The sequence below is a fragment of the Ursus maritimus genome, unplaced genomic scaffold (genome assembly GCF_017311325.1).
Source record: "Ursus maritimus isolate PB19 unplaced genomic scaffold, ASM1731132v1 scaffold_8, whole genome shotgun sequence".
In the NCBI taxonomy this organism is placed as follows: Eukaryota; Metazoa; Chordata; class Mammalia; order Carnivora; family Ursidae; genus Ursus; species Ursus maritimus.
This window is the reverse complement of record NW_024426996.1, coordinates 23,666,684-23,687,121: the sequence shown is the minus strand read 5'-3', so window position 1 is coordinate 23,687,121 and position 20,438 is coordinate 23,666,684. Positions and strand designations below refer to the sequence as shown.

General features: G+C 45.9%; 1 protein-coding gene across 1 annotated transcript in view; it reads right to left on the bottom strand.

Annotated features, from left to right (window-relative positions):
- PPEF2 (protein phosphatase with EF-hand domain 2) overlaps window positions 1-16,020 on the bottom strand; it is a gene marked incomplete at its 5' end in the record, with an annotated part of 28,014 nt that extends 11,994 nt beyond the window's left edge. The window contains 13 exon segments of the mRNA XM_040625325.1: window positions 656-702; window positions 705-868; window positions 870-1,033; window positions 5,162-5,311; window positions 5,394-5,433; window positions 6,061-6,115; window positions 6,392-6,511; window positions 7,735-7,773; window positions 8,738-8,852; window positions 10,158-10,333; window positions 11,193-11,250; window positions 11,402-11,529; window positions 15,927-16,020. Of these exon segments, the coding sequence (XP_040481259.1) occupies window positions 656-702; window positions 705-868; window positions 870-1,033; window positions 5,162-5,311; window positions 5,394-5,433; window positions 6,061-6,115; window positions 6,392-6,511; window positions 7,735-7,773; window positions 8,738-8,852; window positions 10,158-10,333; window positions 11,193-11,250; window positions 11,402-11,529; window positions 15,927-16,020 (1,350 nt within the window).
- Between the last annotated feature and the right edge of the window lie 4,418 nt (window positions 16,021-20,438).

The window sequence follows — 20,438 nt, the reverse complement described above, 5'->3', positions numbered from 1 at the left end:
GCTCACGACGTGGACGCCCCACACGGACTACAAGTCCCCCTGCCACAGCCTTGCCCCCATGAAATGGGCCCTCCCTGCGGCTGCCAGAGTCCTACGTAGGGAACACTGCGAGTGCCTACTCTGTGTTCATTCTCCTTCTTCCTTCCCGCTAACAGAACTCTGGTGAGGTGTTTGGGGTGGCAATGGGCCTCACTGAACGCTTGCTTTCCCAGTCCCCTTGCAGTGAGGGGCGGCTCTATGGCACACTTCAGAGATTCTGGAAAAGCCTTCAGTAGCCTGATAACAGAGGTCCATGGAAGCCACTGACCTACAGTAGCCGTCCTTCTGACACAGTAAAAACAAAACATCACGGAATAGCATCTAGTAAGTCCTGGCTCACCTTCCTACCCCAATGAGGCTAGGGCACTAAGTCACGTTTACTCAGGCAATAGGGCCCACCTGCCACAGCCTCCCGTCTTCTACGGCACTCTAAAATATGTGAGTTATTGGGCAAATACTAATATCCTTCTGGGATGTTCTAACCCCAGGCGGAGAGGGACAGGGAGGTGGAAAAAAATACCCTGACTTTACAGGGAGGGAAGAGATCCGTTCCGTTTTTTAAAAGCCCCCCCGAAGACAGCCGCACTCCAGGGAGCCGCCCCCGGCCGCCACCCACCTGCTCCCACTCCTCCTGAGTGGGCTCGGGCGGCTCCTCGGCTTCGAGTCGGCTTCTGGCGTGCCGAGCAGGGGCTCCCCCTGCGCCGGGCTCACGGGGAGGCCTGCCTGCCGCCGGCACCTGTCCAGCTCCAGGTCCACGGAGCGCCTCGCCCGCCGGGCCGGCTCCTTGGCGTCGGCCGGGCCGCTGCAGGGGATGCTGGAGGAGCGCCGGCCGGGGCGCCCCGGAGGCGCCCAGGCGGAGGGGGGAAGCGGGGAGAGAGCGGCTCTGGGGCAGAAACCAGGGCGTGGGTCGCCCTGCGCCGCTCGGCCGGGTGGCCTTCTTCATCGCCTGTTTCCCGTTCTCCTTTCTCGTTTTGCGCCTCAGGGTGGAAACGATCTAAAAACGTCCAGAGAAGATACAGATGCTGCGATGAAACCGGAGGTGGTTTCCTGAGTAGCCCCTCCAGGTGAGCGCCCCTCGCGCGCGGGGGCCGCAGACCCGCGCTCGTCCTGGCCCAGGGCAGGTGCGTACTGCAGTGATATTCAAGCGCGTGATCCCTGGACTTACATTTTTTTGTTTGTATTGCATTTTTCTAGTACTTCATATGTACTGAATTTTACAAAAGTTTTGATCTGTGACAAACTGGAAATTTATAAAACCTGGTCTTCCGCCACAGGTAATTCGAGAAATACTAAGTGAGGCCACTGTTTTCTCTAGGAACCTAGTGAATTTTAGACAAGGATGGGAAAGGGCACGTCTCAGGAAGGTGCTAAAACAAAGTAGAAGAAATGCAGCTTTCGGCTGAAAAATGTTGGGTTAGGAACCACTTGGTACTTTGCTGAGGGAGAGTCAGCACTTCATGGCATCTTCCAGGAAGTGCTATCTTACCTGTTGAGGAAGGGAGGGGGCACCTCTTTTCAGCCTGGACCTAACTGGAAAGAAACTCTTTTTGCCAAAGACACCGAGTATGGTCCCTGACTCACAGGCATCATGGTACTGGGACTAGGCTGACGAGGGAGCCACAAGCTGGAATTCCGATCATGGGAAAGAGAGGGTTCAGGCCACAGAGCAGAGCTGTGGCTCCAGCAACCATTCCTGGCATGGTCACATGAGCTGAGGACACAATGAGGGACACAACACTGTAAGGATATCAAGGACAGAGGTCTGGCTCACAACGGGAACTCTCTGCAAGCGCATAATCAAAGAATGAGAAGAATCGGTTTCTGCAAATCGATGGAAGGACTGTGATCCACGGAAGCCATGTCCTGGTACGGACTGGCTTAGGACAAGGACACAGGACACTCAGAGGGTCAGCAGAACTTGGATGATGTTTCAGGAGGACTCCAGATTGAATAGAACAGAACAGAGGTGTTCTCTAACTTTGGACAAGCACTGATGACTTCCTAGGCAGCTTAGCTCTGGGCATAGAGAGTGAAAGGCCACCAAACGCGAATGGAGTCGTAACCCCCTCCTTCTCTCCTTGTTGCCACTCAGAGTGAGGGCCGGACCAGAACAACTGGTAACTTTTCCATCCTCGGGTAACTTTATTTTAAGGATGTTATTATCTGCTCTCAAGAGGCATCCCTAACTGATTTTTAAGGAGAATAACAGCATTAATATGTATTGAACGCTTTCAAATAGGTGCTATGCTGGGCACTTAACATGACCTCATTGATTAGCCCTCGCACCCCTGTGAGATAGCATCCTCATTTATAGCACAGGTGAGGAACGTGAGGCGCAGTTACTAGAACGTTACCAGGACTGAATCCAGATCTCTGACTCTGGGGCTCCTACTTTTGTGTTTCCCTCCCAAGGGATCCCTGGACTCGGTACAAACAGCTACATTACCCCTCCCCAGAGCCTGGCAAACCAACTATTGGGAAGTTAGCTTTTTGCTAAGCTACAGAAAATAAACTGTTCTTTAGCATTCTTTCCCAAAGTCCCTACTTCTCCTGTATCCATTAAATGTGATTCTTCCCATGAGATCATCTGCTTTATCGCGACTTGCTGTCTCTACCTCCAGTCATAGACACAGTAGAACAGAATATTTGAATTAAAAAAAAACGAGGTGCCAGACATCATGCAGAATTGACAAAAGAAATACTAAGAGCTAGTTTTAGGTCCCTTGGGCCGCTCCTCCTCCATTAAGAATATGAAAGGGTTGAGATAATGGAGAAGCAGAGAGGAGATTTCTAGTGAGGATTTTTGGAGGAAGCTGTCGAAAATGTTGCAGGCACCCCCTCTTCCTCTGCTAAGGAGTTATCCTTTTCCCCTCCCAACACTGAGTTTGCGGGGGCAGGGAAACGTATCTGGTCTTTCAGTCACCAGACCACAAGGGGCCATAGCCAGACCTTGATAGATAGGACTTGAATCCAGAAACCTTGGACTGGATGCAATTACTGGATGAGACCTGAGTGTGGAATCCCTGGGGAGGGGATGAGCACGGCTGTGTGTGGGAAGCAGGGTGTGCATGGAAATCTGGGGAGCAACAGGGACAGACCAAGGCAGAGTGTGGCTACCCAACACCTGTCTACTCTTCTTCCTTAGAAACAGAAACCCAGATTCTTACAGATACTACCTGGATTGAAGAATACACTTTCCAATCTGCCTTTCAGCTAAATGCTAACATATGACAAAATTCTGAACAGAAATATGAACAAAAATTTTGTGTACACCTGAATGTCCTTAAAGGGAAGAAGCCTGCCTTTCTTCTACTCTCTAATTTATGCTGCTGGAACATGGTCATGATGGCTGGAGCTCAGGTAGCCATGCAGCATAGGGGAGCAACAAGACAGCAGGAAACTGGGTCCCTGGTGACTTTGGGGTGTTAACTCTACCAGCCCTGGACTGCTTGCTTCCAGTGTTCATTTACAGAAGGAAGAGATAATCATTAAGCCATTGTCATTTGAAGTTTTCTGTCACTTCAGCCAAATGTAGTTAATACCATTTCCACTTGTTGAGTAAAAATTTAGTAAGCATGTGCACACACATTTTCATTTAATCCTCACAACAGCTAGGATATAGGCATTCATATTCCTCTTGTATAGATTCAGAAACCGAAGTTTTAATAAATAACTTTTTCAAGGTAATATTCTATAAGTGGCAGAAACAGAATTTTATCCATTTCTCTCCAACCTTATGGGCCATGGCATAACCACTCACCACGCCTACTCAAGGAAAAAAGAACATGTTTCCCTATTTCAGTGTCTGCGTGGCAGACTACCAGTGCCCAAAATCTATTTCCCCCTTCTTTGTCATAGGAATGGAAACCCCAACTTTTGTGCTAGGCATGTGGCCAACCAGAAGGAAGACTGCATTTCCAGCCTCCTTCCAGCAAGGTGAGGTCACGGAACTATTTTCTCAACAATGGGATGAGAGCAGAAGAGATGTGGACAACTTCTCCCTGTGTCTTTAAAGGGCAGGAATGTTCTTCCCCCCCTTCCTTCCTCTATCCTATTGCTTGGAACACAGCCATCTTGGCCTCTACAGATGCGGGCATGGGAAAAACACCCTAAGGACAGCAGAGTAACAAGACAAAAGAAGGGTTGGTTCTTGGATAACCTAGTAAAACGAGGCTGCCGTACCAGCAAAGAACTGCAGGTTCCAAGGTTCAAACCCAGGTCTGCCTGATTCGAAGCCTGGCTCTTTCATTTATGTCTCATATAACACAGACTTAGACTAATTAGAGTTGCCTGAAGCACACTGGCTTGTGCGGTAATGAGTTCTCTGTCTTTGGACCTGCTCAGACTTATGTTGTCAAGGATGTTGCAGTAGGTCTCCTGTATTTCAGAGGGTGCAGCTGGAGTACAGAAGCCAGAAGACACCGTTCAAGTATAAGAGTCTGTGACTAAAAGAGAATAGAATCTTTGTTTTCTAAATGTTTACTTCCAAAGTGCAAAAGAAAAGAGAGACGTGTGGATATTGGAGTTTAATGCATTCTGCCTCTCACTCCCTCCTCCTGCCGGTTCTTGTAAATCCCCTTAGGGGGGCACCATCTCTGGTTACCTCTGCGTCTCCCCTGCCACTTTCCCTGCACATACTAAGCACTTTAAACACAGTCGTTGAGTTTAATTCGAAATTGGTCTTCATCTTTCTATCTGCCAATAGCATCCTCCCTGCATGAAGTAGCCACTCAATACACATTTGTTGAGTTTAATTGAGTTATTGAGAAATAAAGTCTCCTCAGGTACAGTGCTTGAGGGGTATTTATTAGAATTGTCTAGATCGGGGATGGCGAATAGATGCTCTCGTGGCCACTCCCCACTATCATGTCTATAGCGTCATGTCTATACATCACTGATGGATCACATTGCTCCTTGCACCCAGACGTGGATTCTTAATCTTCCTCCTTTTAATAGTTTAATGGCTTCTCTTAACAGCCCTTATTAGTCACCTGGAGTTAGCATGTAAGATGACGTTGATTTTATGCTGCCAGTGAAACTGGGTTAAATTATTATCAACGGGGTTGTTATTATTAACTGGGTTAAATGATGGTGAAATATGCACGATTGCCTTAGTCGGTACCTTGTGCCTGTCTAGTTTAGCCAAAAGCTCCAGGTCGGTCATGTCTGACACTCCACCGTGAAGAATCAGGACTTTCTCATCAACCAGAGTGGCCAGGGGAAGCCAACAGAAAACATCTTGCAGTGTTTTTAGTATTTTCTTGCCATGTGTCTGGAAAATGATATTAAGAAGATATAAAGTTTCAAATGATACACTCATCTGAACTAAGAGAACATTTGCTTTTAAAGGTAACATACCTATATTTATGCATCACCTCCTTGGTAAAGCCATATCTAGATTTAGAAGCAAAAATAGATATTAAATTTAGTGACAACAGTTATGATATAATTGAATTTTTATAAAAATTCATGTTCTATATACATATACTTAAATATATAGAAAAGAGACTGAAGAATAATTGCCAAAATGTTTACAATTACAGCATTATCTCAGTTCAAGAAATTATGGGATATTTTGATTTTCTTCCTTTTGCTTATCTGTATTTCTTACCTTTTCTAAAGAGTATAGTAAGTGAAAAAAATTTAACGGTTTTATTAGGAGTAGGATAATGTGTTAAGTTTTAAAGAAATATTTTAAATGTCAGATATTGTGTCTTCCTTTATAAAATTGGAAAACCACTTTTATTTTTTTAAAGATTTTATTTATTTATTTGATGGAGAGAGAGAGCGCAAGTGGGGGGAGCAGCAGGCAGAGGGAGAAGCAGGCTCCCCGCTGAGCAAGGAGCCCAATGCGGGACTCAATCATGACCTGAACTGAAGGCAGCCACTTAACCGACGGAGCCACCCAGGCATCCCAGAAAACTACTTTTAAAAGGCACCTAACAAATCAGAAGCTCTGACAAAATAACTTTTTACAATCACAAGTAAACATCAAATACTCAAGCGTGTTTAGTTTTTTACCGTAAGTTCACCATATGGTCCTCATGGTTTCCTCGGTTAAGATGGAACTCTTTTGAGACTATGGACTATGAGAAACAAACTGAGGACTTCAGAGGGGAGGAGGGTGGGGGAATGGGATAGACCGGTGATGGGTAGTAAGGAGGGCACGTATTGCATGGTGCACTGGGTGTTATACACAACTAATGAATCATCGAGCCTTACATCGGAAACTGGGGATGTACTGTATGGTGACTAACATAATATAATAAAAAATCATTAAAAAAAAAAAAAAAAAAAAAGCTGTGGGTGACCACAAAAAAAAAAAAAAAAAAAAAAAGATGGAACTCTTTTGGGTAAACCAGCATGAAGGCGAAAAGAACCATCAGGATCTCTACTGAATCCTTGCCTCAATCCACGAAGTCACCATTGAAGACGCAGGCCCTCTCTGGGGACGGGAGGCCATTCTTCCCAACAAGACAAGTCCGAGAAGCGGCGACAAAGGAAGGGAATGGGAGATCAGGTGGAGCCAGTGTGTATTTGACAGTTAATGTCAGATCCAACACCAATTCTGTACTTTCGGCCTCTCCTCCAAACATGAGTTGTCAACAAAAGATGGAAGTATTTTTTTATTGGTCTTATATCTCCTTTCAAGCCAGGCTGAGGTTATGACATACTCATCAAAATAAGTGCTTTAAACAAAGCCGGAGTCTTGCCGTGTGGTATGTGTAAAGGACGCCTGACTTGCGATCCAAAGGCCAGTGTTAAATTCTGGCCACAATATCTTTTTTTTTTTCAAGATTTATTCATTTATTTGAGAGAGAGAGAAAGCACACAAGAGTGAGCAGGGGGAGGGGCAAAAGGAGAGAGAGAGAGAGAATCTCAAGCAGACTTCCCACTGAGTGCAGAGCCCAACTTGGGGCTTGATCCCACGATCTAGAGATCATGACCTGAGCCAAAATCAGGAGTCAGACGCTCAACCTACTGAGCCACCCAGGCGCCCCTGGCCACAATACCTTTAGTAATGACAACAATAGCTGTCAGATTCCTCAGGATTAAACAAGACAGTGAGTGGGAAAATGCTTTGGGAAGCACAGCATATATAAAGTAACATTACATTAACAGGACATTCATATATGTTGTTACATGTTCTACATTTTATAACTAAAAATGGATAGGAAAATAGCTTTCAGGTGATTTGATAATCAACAATTTACTTTTTTTTAAAGATTTTATTTATTTATTTGAGAGACAGTGATCGAGAGAGAGAGAGAGAGCACAAGCTGGGGGGGGGGAGAGGCAGAGGAAGAAGCAGACTCCCCACTGAGCAGGGAGCCCAACTCAAGGCTTGACCCCAGGACCCTGCGATCATGACCTGAGCCGAAGGCAGATGCTTAACTGACTGAGCCACCCACGTGCCCCCCAAAATTTTCTTTATTTGGAAAAAAGGAAATCAATCACTAAATAATGATTCCTTCTCTTTATTAACCTCAAATATTTTAAACAGTTTACAAAAATATACTAAAATATAATACAGTGCTATCTTTTATATTATGTATTTGCTACTATGTATTTTTAATAATTTAAAATAATATTTTAAAAATCCAAGCAATAGTTAAGCTTTTGTTTAATAGATACTGTATTTGAACTTCTAGAATAAGCCTCAGAGCAAGACAGGATCTTATACATTCATACCTTATATAAATATTAAGTCATCCAGCTGGCCATGTAAGTCTCCTAATAAAGATAGAAAAAGGATATCAGTTTCTATTGGTCCTTATCACTGTGTCTCATTTTTACTATAAAAAGGGAAATACCCAGAAAAATCTGACAAAGTGATGGTAACTCATTTTTCTATATGTAAGATAGGGATAAATATTAATTTCCCTTGCTGCAGGGATAGTTAATACTGAAAACAGAAAACAAAATATTTGTTTTCTACATGATTATCATAAATAATAAAAAAAAAAAAGCAAAGATAAGACACAATGGTACAGGGTTGCCAACTCCAATGAGAACTGGAGAGATTCTGCCCCACCCAGAGAAGGAAGCTTCTGTCCACTTACGGGCCCGTGTTAGGAGATTTTTCAAGAGATGTTGGAAATCTGGATTTTAATATGAAATCCTCCAATTTTCAAACGTTGGAAATTAATTTAAAAATTTTAAGAACATTCCAGGGCAAGCAAGACCCCTCTGCAGGTTGCGTGTGGCCCTCGAGGTGCCAGTTTCGGATCCCTGGCGAGTTACAGTCTGCATCCCCTACGATGTGGGACATCAGTCCGTACCAGATGTGTCAACATCATGGAAAACATCAGGATGTGGAAAGAATCATGACTGAGGATTTCTCTGGCAGAAGACCAGCTGTGGGTGGAAGGAATCATTTGCTAGGCCAGTAGGGCCCGCTCAAGTAACAGGCAATAAACTGTCTTCTGATAAGGGGGGATCTGGTACTTGCAGGGATCTTGCTCTGAATGGAGAGGGTGAGTGAGGGGGCAGATCAGAACTGCCTGGGAAAACAGCAGCGGCCCGGGGCTCTTGCCCGAGAGCCCTTCGCAGCCCTGCCCTACTTCCTTCCGTGAGGTGGAGCGAATCCACCAGGGCCGTCAGCGGGCATCCCACCTCCCGCCAGCCCGCCTCTCCTCTCCCCTCCCGGGAGCTCTCGTTTGCGGCCAGCACGGAGCCAGCTCTGACCGGCTCTTACCGCACACGGTGACCTCCTCGCTGTAACACGTGGACACCCGGGTGATGTTTGGCAGCTGCTCCAGGTGCTTCCTGGTTTCGTGCAGAAGATTCAAGACATAGCGAGCATGGAGCTGCTACTAGGAGGAAGAGGAGGGAGGGAACAAAACAACGCTGATATTCCTGCAGCAGAACGGGCCTCGCCTTTACTGCTTAACGACCGACCCCAATCACCCGAGACCCCAAGAGTGACCCTAGTAAACTGCCCCTGGGGCCCAATGCACGGATCCGTTTTCACCCACCTTCTGCTCTTGTTTCTGCTTTTCATTATCTCCAAATATTGAGCTAATTTTCCCTTTCCTATCAACTCGATGAAAGCCTTCCTTGCCTTCCGCCTGGGGGAGGTGCGTGTTTGCGTCAGCGAGGTATGAGTAAGCACATGCATGTTGATGGTACTGAGTGATCCTGACATGATGGGGAAAACCATCCCAGCTCCTCCTGCGATGAGTTCTCTTCATATGGAAGAAAGCAAGGGCTGGAATTTGGCATAGCACCAGAATCTGACCACTTCTCACCACCTCTGCCTCTACCACCAGGGTTTCAAGCCACTGTCACCTTTTCCTGGACTGTGGCAGGAACTTGACTAGTCTCCTTGCTTCAGCCCTTGCTCCCTACCTTCTCTTCAGAAAACAGAATGATTATTTTGAAAAGCAAGCCAGATTATATCACTCCTATGCTCACTGTCTCCCCAAAAGAAGAATAAAAGCCCACCCACCCTCCTCTCTGCCTCCATCCCCTAACACTCTTCCCCGACCCCCTCCTCACCAGCCACAGTGGCCTTCCTGAGGTCCCCAAGCCATCCAGGCAAAGTCCTGCCTTGCGGCCTTTCCATTTGTTCCCTCTGCCTGGAACAGTTTTCCAGAGGCATCCACAGGGTGCATTTCCTTACCACCTTTGACCTTTGCTCAGAAATTACCGTTTCCGTGGTGCCTTCCAAGACTACTCTATAAATTGCCATCTCTCCTACCTAGAATTAAGTTTATTCTTTTATATAGCTCTAATCGCCTTCTAATACACTACAGAATCTACTTATTTGTTGTTATGTAACTATCTATCTCACAGAATGTGAGCCCTGTGAGGGCAGGAATTCGTGTCTGTCTCGCTCATGCTATAGCCCCCCTGCCCAGAGCAGTGCCCACACACAGCAGTGCTCAGGAGTTACCTGTGGGATGTATGAACAAAGAAAGACTACGTGATTAGGAGGAGAGGTTTTCAATGCATAAAAACTGGCTTCTGGCTCAGCAAAGGGGGCATGGAATCTCTCCAATGGCTCCATGATACTAACACCATAAATCCACGGCTCCTTCTTTTGCGTTGGGCTCTGTCTCCCTCTACATCCTACGTGGAGCTGGTGGAGACGCAGGTGCCCTGAGTGAGCTTACTTGTTTCCGTCTGAAAGCTTCCACCAGGGCAGCCGCGTGGTCCGGAAGGAGCGGGAAGGAGAGGCGTGGCCCTGTGTAATTGTCCGGGACCTCTATAGATCCGTAGTCACTGAATTTCTCCATCTCGGCGTCCTGGGGGAATCTCTCCTCAGTGAACATGTGGTTCAGGAAGTCTCCTGGTCAGGACAGAGAGGGTAGGCCAGCCTGTGATCAGATGGGCAGTCCATGGGCAACCCAAAGTCTTTGCCTGGACCAAGCAGGCCAGTCTGGCATCGGCTCCAACACCAAGAGGAGAAAGGAAAGGGAAAGTGACAACCGATTACGGTGGGCAGGAGGGAGAGGTGATGCTTTTATGTCAATTCCACTTAACTTTTATTTTAAAAGATTGTGCTTTATCAGACTTAGAACAGAAATTTAGGAGCTGAGGCTCGTAAGCAGGAGGAAAGGGAAAAGCCTTGGTGGAAACAAAGAGCTCACAGGCACTTCTGGTGCACTGGGTGAGCGTGGCAGAAGCCATCAGAGCTCCCAGGGCCCTTCAGGCAAGGGTCCACCGAGAGCCTCTGCATCTCTGGCCCGGGAGCTCAGCAGGCCAGAATGCTGTGGAATTAACAACTTTCTGATCCACCCCGCCCAGGAGCCTTCACCCAGTGAGCCTCAGGAGCCGATATATGAAGACTGGCGTTCTCTGCCCTCAGTGGGATCATTCCAAGGCATGGGTTTGGCACTATTTCCCGGGCACACTGAGTTGCTGGCTTAGTAGCATCCCCCCTTTACTGGGGGTCTTCCCTTCCCTGAATTCCTTCCCCACTCCCTCCCCACCCCCACTGTTTCCTGCATTTAACAAATAAACTCCTTGCACCCAGATTCTTGTCTCCAGGCGTGCTCTTGGGAAAACCTAGAAGCTGCCATTGATTCGTCAGCCTCCTTGCTCGTTCCCCGGCTGTCACCGGATCTAGGCTTCCTTTGGCTCCCCGCTCGGTCTGCTATCTACGAGCCTGAGACAGGACGATGTGCTGCAGGGCAGCGCCTACTCACGCTCATGGTTGCTGCTGGGCGTAAAGCGCCCCACCAGGTAGCTGAAGAAGTCATGGAGCTGCAGGAGAACCGAGGACTCGGCTTTAGAGACAAGTGCAAAGAGAACCAGGAGGGGTCCCGATCAGCCGCACCGTCGGGGCTCCTGGGCCGTGCTGCCCCTGGGCTGGAAGGCATAGCCCCAGGTGACCCCGCCCCCCATCCCGCCACACCTTGACCTGGTCTTGCTGACCCGCATACTCAATCGACTGGAAGATGCGTCAGGTGCGATGCCGCCTCATCTCCAAGCATGCCACGTAGCGCCGGTACCATCTCTGGATGAGGGATGCTGCCCTGAAGGCTGTGGTGGGGATGGAGAAGCGAGCCTGTGAGCCGGGACTCCCTGGGCCAGGGGGGAGGCGAAGGGCACCTCTCCTACTGTGGGGGCAAGATGGTGGGGAAAGCGCCACCCATTGCTGCCAGTAGGAAGGATGTGCCTTACCACCAGCTGGGGTGCTCCTTTCCCTACTCCCACCCCCCGCCCCCCTTCATCCTTACCTCGTGGTTATACTACTATCACTGGAGGTTTACTGGAATTCCTACTTTTTGCTGGAGAGGTTTCAAGAAATGCAACCTTGAAGAGTGAGATAATGCAGGGCTGGAAGGTGGAGGGGACATTGTGACATTATAACAACAGGCCGGATATCAGCCATCCTGGGTTCTAGGCCTGGAAATGCCCTCATCAGCTATGTGGCTTCCCAGGAATTTTACCTTCCTGGGCCTCAATGTCCCCATCTGGAAAGGGGGATGGACTAGAGGACTGAGGAGAACACCACAGACAAACACACAGACGACTGCTTAGAATGTCAGGCGGCAGCAAGTGCTTGCTGGGCCCTGCATTTGCTACCCCCAGACTTGCGATAGCCCTGCGGGTGTCAGTGGCCCCATCACGGACTTGGGTGACCGCACTGACCATCAGATCTGCAGGCAGCCTTTGGGCTCCTCCTTCTGCCAGGCCCTGTGCTGGGTGACCGCGTCCGCAGGGTGGCGTGAGGAGGTTTACTTCTTCCTATGAGCCTTAGGACCCGTGGTCAGGGACTGCTGCCAGAGAAGAGAGCAGCTGTTCACAGAAATAACTAGGTTCTTCCTAAGCTCCTGGGCCTGAATGTGCCACTGGTGATGAATGGAGTATTTGTGGATAAAGCGGGATTAAAAGGAAACCCTGCAGGTTAGTTCAGGTCAACCTCGTGAACAGTAGACAGATTGATTTAATCCATTTAGCTTGCGTTAGAGAGCTAGTAGAATTCTGGCTGATTTCCCTAAGAGGAAAGTCACTGGTAGAGTGGGAAAAGAGAACTGGGGAGGAGGTTAAGCAAAGCTGAATGTGATTTCCTGTGACCAAAAATGTCAAACTGTAGCTATTTCTCAGAAGCCCTTACCAAACACTCAGTGGCGAGGCTGAAGCTCCACGGATTAAGGTCTGTAAGTCCGTGTTCAGAACGCTGAATGCAATGTCCCAAGTGCTACAGACCTTCTAGAAACTGATGGGAAGCACAGATACCCGGACCTCACCCTAGAACTACAGCATTAGACTCTCTACAGGGAACCCAGGGACCTTCAGGTTCTCAAGCTCCACACATGATTCTTATGTCCCGTGAGGTGTAAGCAATATTGAGGAGTATCGGGACCACCAAGGTTCTGTGAAAATGGTGTTTGCTAGCACCTTGCTTCACCATTTGAGGGCGATGCTGCCAACTAGACATATTTCTGTTCTCAGTCTTGCTTGACTACTTAGGGCCGAGAGAGCAGGCAATGCCTCTTTCTTACCTTTTTCTCCTGCCCCGTCCTGTCAGGGGTCTGGGTTACCTTTAACTGAGATAGGGGCTGGGAGGTGCAGGAGAGTCTAAGGCCCTCTGCCCCCTCCTTCCCAACAGCACAATCCAGCACGCTTGGGCTCCTCTTGCTCCAGCTTTGTGTGGACTAGATCCCAGGGTACAAGTTACAAATGTGCCTGGCTGTTCAAACTCCATATTAAGAACAAGGCAACTACATGGAGAAAGAAAGGTGAAGGGGCACCAAGGCACCAGATAGCAAATAAAGAGCTGTCTTAGAATACAGCCTCCAGGGGTGCCTGGCTGGCTTAGTCGGTAGAGCATGCGACTCTTTTTTTCCTTTTCTTTTCTTTCTTTTTTTCTTTTTTTTAAGTAGGCTCCATGCGCAATGTGGGGCTTGAACTCACAACCCTGAGATCAAAAGTCACGTGCTCCACCAACTGAGCCAGCCAGGCGTCCCTAGAGCACGCAACTCTTGATCTCAGGGGTGTGACTTTGAGCTCCACACTGGCTGTTGAGATTACTTTAAAAATAAAATCTTTAGGGGTTCCTGGGTGGCTCAGTTGGTTAAGCGTCTGCCTTTGGCTCAGGTCATGATCTCAGGGTCCTGGGATCAAGTCCCATGTCAGGCTCCCTGCTCAGCAAGAGTCTGCTTCTCGCTCTCCCTCTGCCCCTCCCCCCTGCTCATGTGCTCTCTCTCTCTCTCTAATAAATAAATAAAATCTTAAAAAAAAAAAAAAAGAAAGAAAGAAAGAACAAGAGCCTCAAGCCCCAACTACCCAGAGAATCATGGCCAAACCACCCAGCTGGGCCCTTTGCAAATTCCAGACCCACAAAATCACGAGCAGATAAAATTGTTGTCTTAAGCCACTAAGTTCTGGGGTAGTTTGTTATGCAGCAATAGATAATTGGAACAGGAATTATATAAATGCTTTACAAAGTTATAAAACAAATTTAAAGCAAAATGAAAAATAAATCCATCCCCAAAGATTAAAAGCAAAATTTAGGGGCACCTGGGTGGCTCAGTCAGTTAAGTGTCCAACTCTTGATTTTGGCTCAGGTAATAATCTCAGAGTGGTGAGATTGAGCCGATGTCCGTCTCCATGCTGAGCATTGAGCCTGCTTAAGATTCTCTCTCCCTCTGCCTTTTCCCCTCCCCCACAACTCACACACATGCTCTCGCTCTCTCTCTTAAAAAAAAAAGCAAAAGTTAAACAAGTAAATCTAACCTTACGTAAGTTAGAAACACAGAAGGGAGTTATTTCAAATGACTTGAGAATTCAGTAATTTGTACATCCCCAGTGGTTATATCGAAAGGACAAAAAGAACTACAAAGAAATCTTAAAGCATTTTCAGTAATCACATTGTTTATAATTGTATTGTTACTATTCTGAAACTATTATTTATATACGGTAGGATAGAGTAAATAGTAGTATTTTAATGTCATTAGAGAAAAAGATTTTCCTAAGGAAATAGATATAATATCAAGGCTGTTAAGTAAAAATATTGTGTTCCTAAATAAAATTGGTCATGGTGGGTTTTTTTCTCTAAATAATACATATTTTCTGGATTTGTTCACTGAAAAGGTATAGAAAGGTGTAGGCCAACCAGGAAGCAACTAACACCCCATACCCTAAAGAAGTAGCTACTCTGGGGCCAGAAAGGTGCACGATGACCCTGAGACATATTGTCAAGCTAGACAGCAAGGAAGCCATGAGCTTACAGAGGTGCACCATATAAACAAGGTGTAATCACTATGCCCCCTGCTTTCGTCCTCCAGACCTTTGGCAGCCTCTCCTCAGCCTCCTTTCCTGACTTATCTTCTACCTGGTGCTTAAGCCCGGGAGTCCTTCATGGCTCTGTCATAGGCCCTGGTCTCTGATCTGTCTTTACTCTCCCCCTAGGGTACTTCAGGGACCCCATGGCCTCAACCACCACATAACATTCTGATGCCTTCCAATGCATATCTCTCCAGCCCAATCTCGCCCCCAAAATGCAGATGTGAATATGCACCCACCTTCTCAGTACTTCCACCTGCATGTCTCACGGACGCCTCAACCCCAGCATGTATGAACTCATCATCTGCCCTCTAGTCCGAGTTGGTTCTCCTCCACTATGTTTATGGCAGTAACTGGCATTAATTCCTGCCCAGTCTTATAGCCAGAAAACTGGAAGTCATTCTTGATCTATCCTTCTCCCTCACCCCATACATCTACTCAGTTGGATCCTGTCAATTTGACCTCCTGAATATTGTTGGATTTCATCCTCTTCCTTCCGTCTCTGCTGCCAACAACCCTGGACCAAGGTATCATCATTTCTTGCTTAAATGACTAGTAGCTTCTGGACTGTTCCTTCTTCTACCCTTACTCCCTCCAATCCCTTCTTCGTGGAAGCTGGAGGTCTTTTAAATGTGTATATCTCACTATAAACTCCCTATATTGAATTCTTCAATGGTTCTTTATGCCTTTAGGATAATGTTTAAAATCCAATAGCTCCCGAGTGATCTGGGCTCTGCCAACCTTGGCAGCCTCATGTCACACCATCTTCCCTCTCGTTCGCGTCAGACCATTCAGTTCCTCGAATATGACTCGCTCCTTTCTACCTCATGACCCTTGTACCCGAAATGCTCTTTCATCTGCTTGTTGCCCAATTTTATTTCATTCACTTGTGCATGTATAATTTGGGATAAGTCCTAGTGGGCAACACTGACTCCTCAGCACACTTAACTAGGTCAAATATAGTTCACCACCTCCTAAGATATTCAGCTGACATTCTGGCGGTCTCGTCATAAGGATGAGAAGCTGATTTTCAAGAGTTGCTTGAGAAGAAATATAATGATTTCCTTCTTCTGTTCTGAGAAGCCCCTTTCTATGCAATGTAGGTGTTGGGGTACCTACAGCTAGTTTGGGAGTTGGGAAACACATACCTTTCTCCGCATTCTGGAAAGCAAAGTGATGTTGGGTTGAGGTACCGCTTCCCACAGTGTAGGTACAAGGTTTCTGTAGGACACAGATAGCAGGTCAGAGGAAGAGCAAGTTGTTTCCTGACAGAAGGAAGAGTCAATCTGAAAGGGAATTCAGGCAGAGTATTAGTTCAGGTAGACTATGTTATCTATGGACCTTGTCTCCCACATCATAAAAATGTGAGACTATCCTATGAGAGCACCTTCCCCACCTCTGCAGTGTCTGTGCATGAGGTGTTCCTCCCCTGAAAATTCCATTTGTCACCTCACCTCTCTCCTATGTTTCCATCCTTTCTACTAGCTTTTCCTTTTCAGTCTAGAAACATTCTGAAGTCTCTTCTCGTACAATCTCAAAGCTATTCACCACCATCATCATCCTTTGACTACTATATCCCTCTAGCTACCAGCCAGTCCCCCTTTTCTTCTCATTCAGGCTTCTCTCAAGAGTAGACTACATATTTTTTCCTTAATTCCTCTTAAAACCACTTTTTCATCTTACCTATTGATCAAAAGCTTTCATGCTGATTGTCTCCAATGCCTTTTCAATCTTTACCTTGCCCATACAGCAAAACCATCTGTCACCATAAGCCCCACCTTGATCAAAATTCTACTCCTTGGGTTTCCATGATGGTGGACTCCCTTGCATTTGCTCTACCTCTCTATCTCTTTCCTTTTTGAGCTCACTTTTCTCTATCCTTTAAATGCCCATTTTTATTTGTCCTCTAGTCTCAAATGTCAGGTCTCCTCACTATGAACATGGTCCCTGGATGACTAAATCAATATCACATATTCAACTATCACTTCCCACCTCTCAAATCTGTATCTCCATTCCAGATTATCCATATACGTCAGCCCCATATACCCAGCTTCCTGCTAAACTTTCATTGGGGTGCCTCAGACTCCATGTACCACAAACAGAACTCATCTCCTTAAAAGCTAACTCTTCCAGCCTCATCTCTCTTCCCTGCTTTCTTCAAACTCTGCTCTTTGACTACCATGACCTATGCGTTTTTGTTCTGACCTGGAATATTCTTCCTATCCCACCCCTCTTGCCTAACTTGGCTAACTTTACTCATTCCTTAAGGCTCACTTTGGGCATCACCTTAGGGAAGCCAATTTGACAGGCCCCACCTGTGAGCTCCTGAATATCTTATTCACATGTCCATGACTGCAATAATGTAGTTTCCTATTTTCTGTCTACCAGTTCCTTGAGAGCAAAGACTGTGTGGGAGCAAATTCATCATTATAGCTCTAGAAATTGGCATGGATCTGACGTGTGGCAGGGATTCAATAAATATTAATTGAATAAACTTTTTATTTTTAATTAATTAATTAATTTATTTATTGCCACGTTTATTTTTATACAACAGACACCAATCCTTTTCTAGCTTCTTTTCAGGAAGCAACATGAGATGTGCTGAGTTAATGTTGAGAGTGGATTGTACGTCCATATTTTCCCCCCTCCCTCACATCTACCCCACTCTACTTCCTTTATTTTTAAAGGTTATTTTATTGGGGACTGTCAAACAGTTATTATCTTTTCCCTTGCAAATCAAAGAGAAGTCTCACCTTGCTTATGTTGGTTAGCTTATTTTGACTAAATAATCAAAGAAAAAAAGACTATGATCTCTTTTGTATGTGTGTGCAAAATGATTCCCAGAGGTAAGAGATATCATGAAACCAGAATCTGAGTAATGGGTCAAAATGAGTATCCATCACGACCAAATCAACCCAACTTTCCTAGATACCTGAACAGTCTTAGAGCTGAAAGAGGTCATCAGCAATGACTGAGTCCTCCAATTCACAACTTGTTCTGGTAATCGGTAACCTGCCTAAGGAGACCCGTTGTGTGATAAAGTGTTTGGGTTTGGGGAGTGCCCAGATGCAGAGGAGAATTTCAGCTCAGCTTTTCACTAGACCTGGGTCGCTTAACCTCCCATAAACTCAGTTTTCTCATCTCTCTATATGCTTGAGAATAATAAGTAATGTATTTAAAGTGTTCTTGGTATATGGTAGAATCTCAATATATGTTGCTAGATTGGATCTCATATATTTATTTTAAAATATCAGTAACCAAAAACATGTCTCTGGCTCAAATTTAGGAGACAGTAAAAGACATACTATCTCAATACAGCATTGTTGTGAACTGAATGTGTGCCCCACAAATTCCCAAATTGAAGTCCCAACTCCCAGTGTGATGGTATTTGGAGGTGGGGCTTTGGGGAGGTCATTAGGTTAGGTGAGGACATGAGGGTGGTGACCACATGATGCGATAAGTGTCCTTACAAGAAGAGGAAGAGAGACTAGATCTCTCTCTCTCTCTCTCTCATTCTCTGCCATGTGAGCAAGGAGGTGGCCACCTGCAAGCCAAGAAGAGGGCACTCAAAACAAATCAGATCTGCTGGCGTCTTGATCCTGGACTGCTCAGCCTCCAGAACTGTGAGAAATGAATACATGTTGGTTGAACCACCCACCTGTGGTATTTTGTCATGGCTGCCCTAGCTGACCAAGACAAGCATAAAGTGATTACTTCTGGGTTTAAGATTGTTATTATTAAATAAGCTCTCTTTTGCCTTTTAGGCACCTTGTTTCTTATGAGTTTATAAATCCAAAAATGGTGGCAGAATAAGGGAAATTTGTCTGTCACCTATTTTATAAAAAAGATGCTGAGATAGAAATATGACACTGTCGGGGCGCCTGGGTGGCACAGCGGTTGGGCGTCTGCCTTCAGCTCAGGGCATGATCCCAGTGTTATGGGATCGAGCCCCACATCAGGCTCCTCCGCTATGAGCCTGCCTCTTCCTCTCCCACTCCCCCTGCTTGTGTTCCCTCTCTCGCTGGCTGTCTCTATCTCTGTCGAATAAATAAATAAAATCTTTAAAAAAAAATATGACACTGCCACAGAGGGAGAAGGGAGCAGCTACCATGGGGCGATAAACTATTGGAAACAACCTGTGGGGATGAACGAAATGAAGGCTCTCCGCAGGCAGCAGTAATTAACCCTGGTCATCAAGGCAAAAAGGATGTGCCTTCATACATTGTGGAAGGGCGCAGGGTGCACCCAGACACCGGGATGCTGCATGGGTGGTGGCAGCTCCATTCCAGGGTTGTGACAGGGGTGAACTGAGGTTTTATATGAAGAGAACTTTGCAAATGTTTGTCACTGTCATGAAAATCATAGATGAGAAAACTTTTTAAATGACGCCCTCAGAAATCTCTTAAAATATCTCTCTCCTGCGGGCATCTGGGTGGCTCAGTCGGTTAAGCGGCCCACTCTTGTTTTCCGCTCAGGTCATGATCTCAGGGTGGTGAGATCGAGCCCCATGTAAGCCCTGAGTGGGGCTCCATGCCCAGCAGGGAGTCTGCTCAGGATTCTCTCTCTCCCTCTGCTCCTCCCCCACCTCCTACTGTGCTTTCTCTCTCTCCAAAATAATAACCACCTTAAATATTTTATCAGTACAGAATTAAGAAAATACATCATGGTACATTAGAAGTGGAATGGAACAGTATTCAGCCATGACAAAGAACAAGGCAAAATCTATATGTAATGGTATGAAAATATCCCCAAGATATATCATTACATGAAGAAAAGTAAATTGCAGAGCAGTGTGCTTACCATGATCTCATCTATATAAAAATATATCAGTAAGTGTAAAATCAAATAGCATACACCAAACTGTTCATAGTGATTATCTCTGGGGAATGCGCTTATGTGACAAACTTTCATTTTTAACTTATATAGTTTTATTATAACTTTGATAATTAAAAATCAATAAACCATATTTTCTAAGAATTTTTCCATATAAGAAAGAAATTAGAAAGTGGCTCTGACTAAATAGGTATCACATATGGCTGCCTTAATAGAAGAAAGTGGTATCATCCACAGATCTGCAAAGAACATTCTAGAAGTCACTAAGAATATTGAATGGAAAGGAGAACTAAAATAATTCTCAAGGGAAAAAGTGAAAGTTTCATAAAACTTTCATAAAACAAAAAACATGGAAAATGAGCCGATGTAGTCTCAGAGTGTTGAATCAACACCTTTCAGTAATGACTAACTGGTTTCCAGTTAGTGATTCCCCAGCTGAGCCATCTTCTCAGGTAATTGAGGCCACCTAATTGAGACCCTGTCCTTCTAGGATTTGACTTAGCATCATCCATACCTGACATTATCATTTTTTTAAAAAATGCTGGAGGGCACCTGGGTGGCTCAAACGGTTGAGCACCAGACTCTTGGTTCCAGTTCCAGTTATGATCTCCTGGTCCCGGGATGGAGCACCTCATTGGCTCTGCACTGGGCACTGAGTCGGCTTTGGAATCCCCCCCCCACCCCCAGCCCCACCCCCATGCTTGCTCACCTGCCCGCATGCTCTCTCTCCAAAATAAATAAAATCTTAAAAAACAAAATGTTGGTAATTGTTTATCTTCTGAACCTCAAAACACGCACAGCAAAGACCCTCCCTGGGTGAGTCGGTA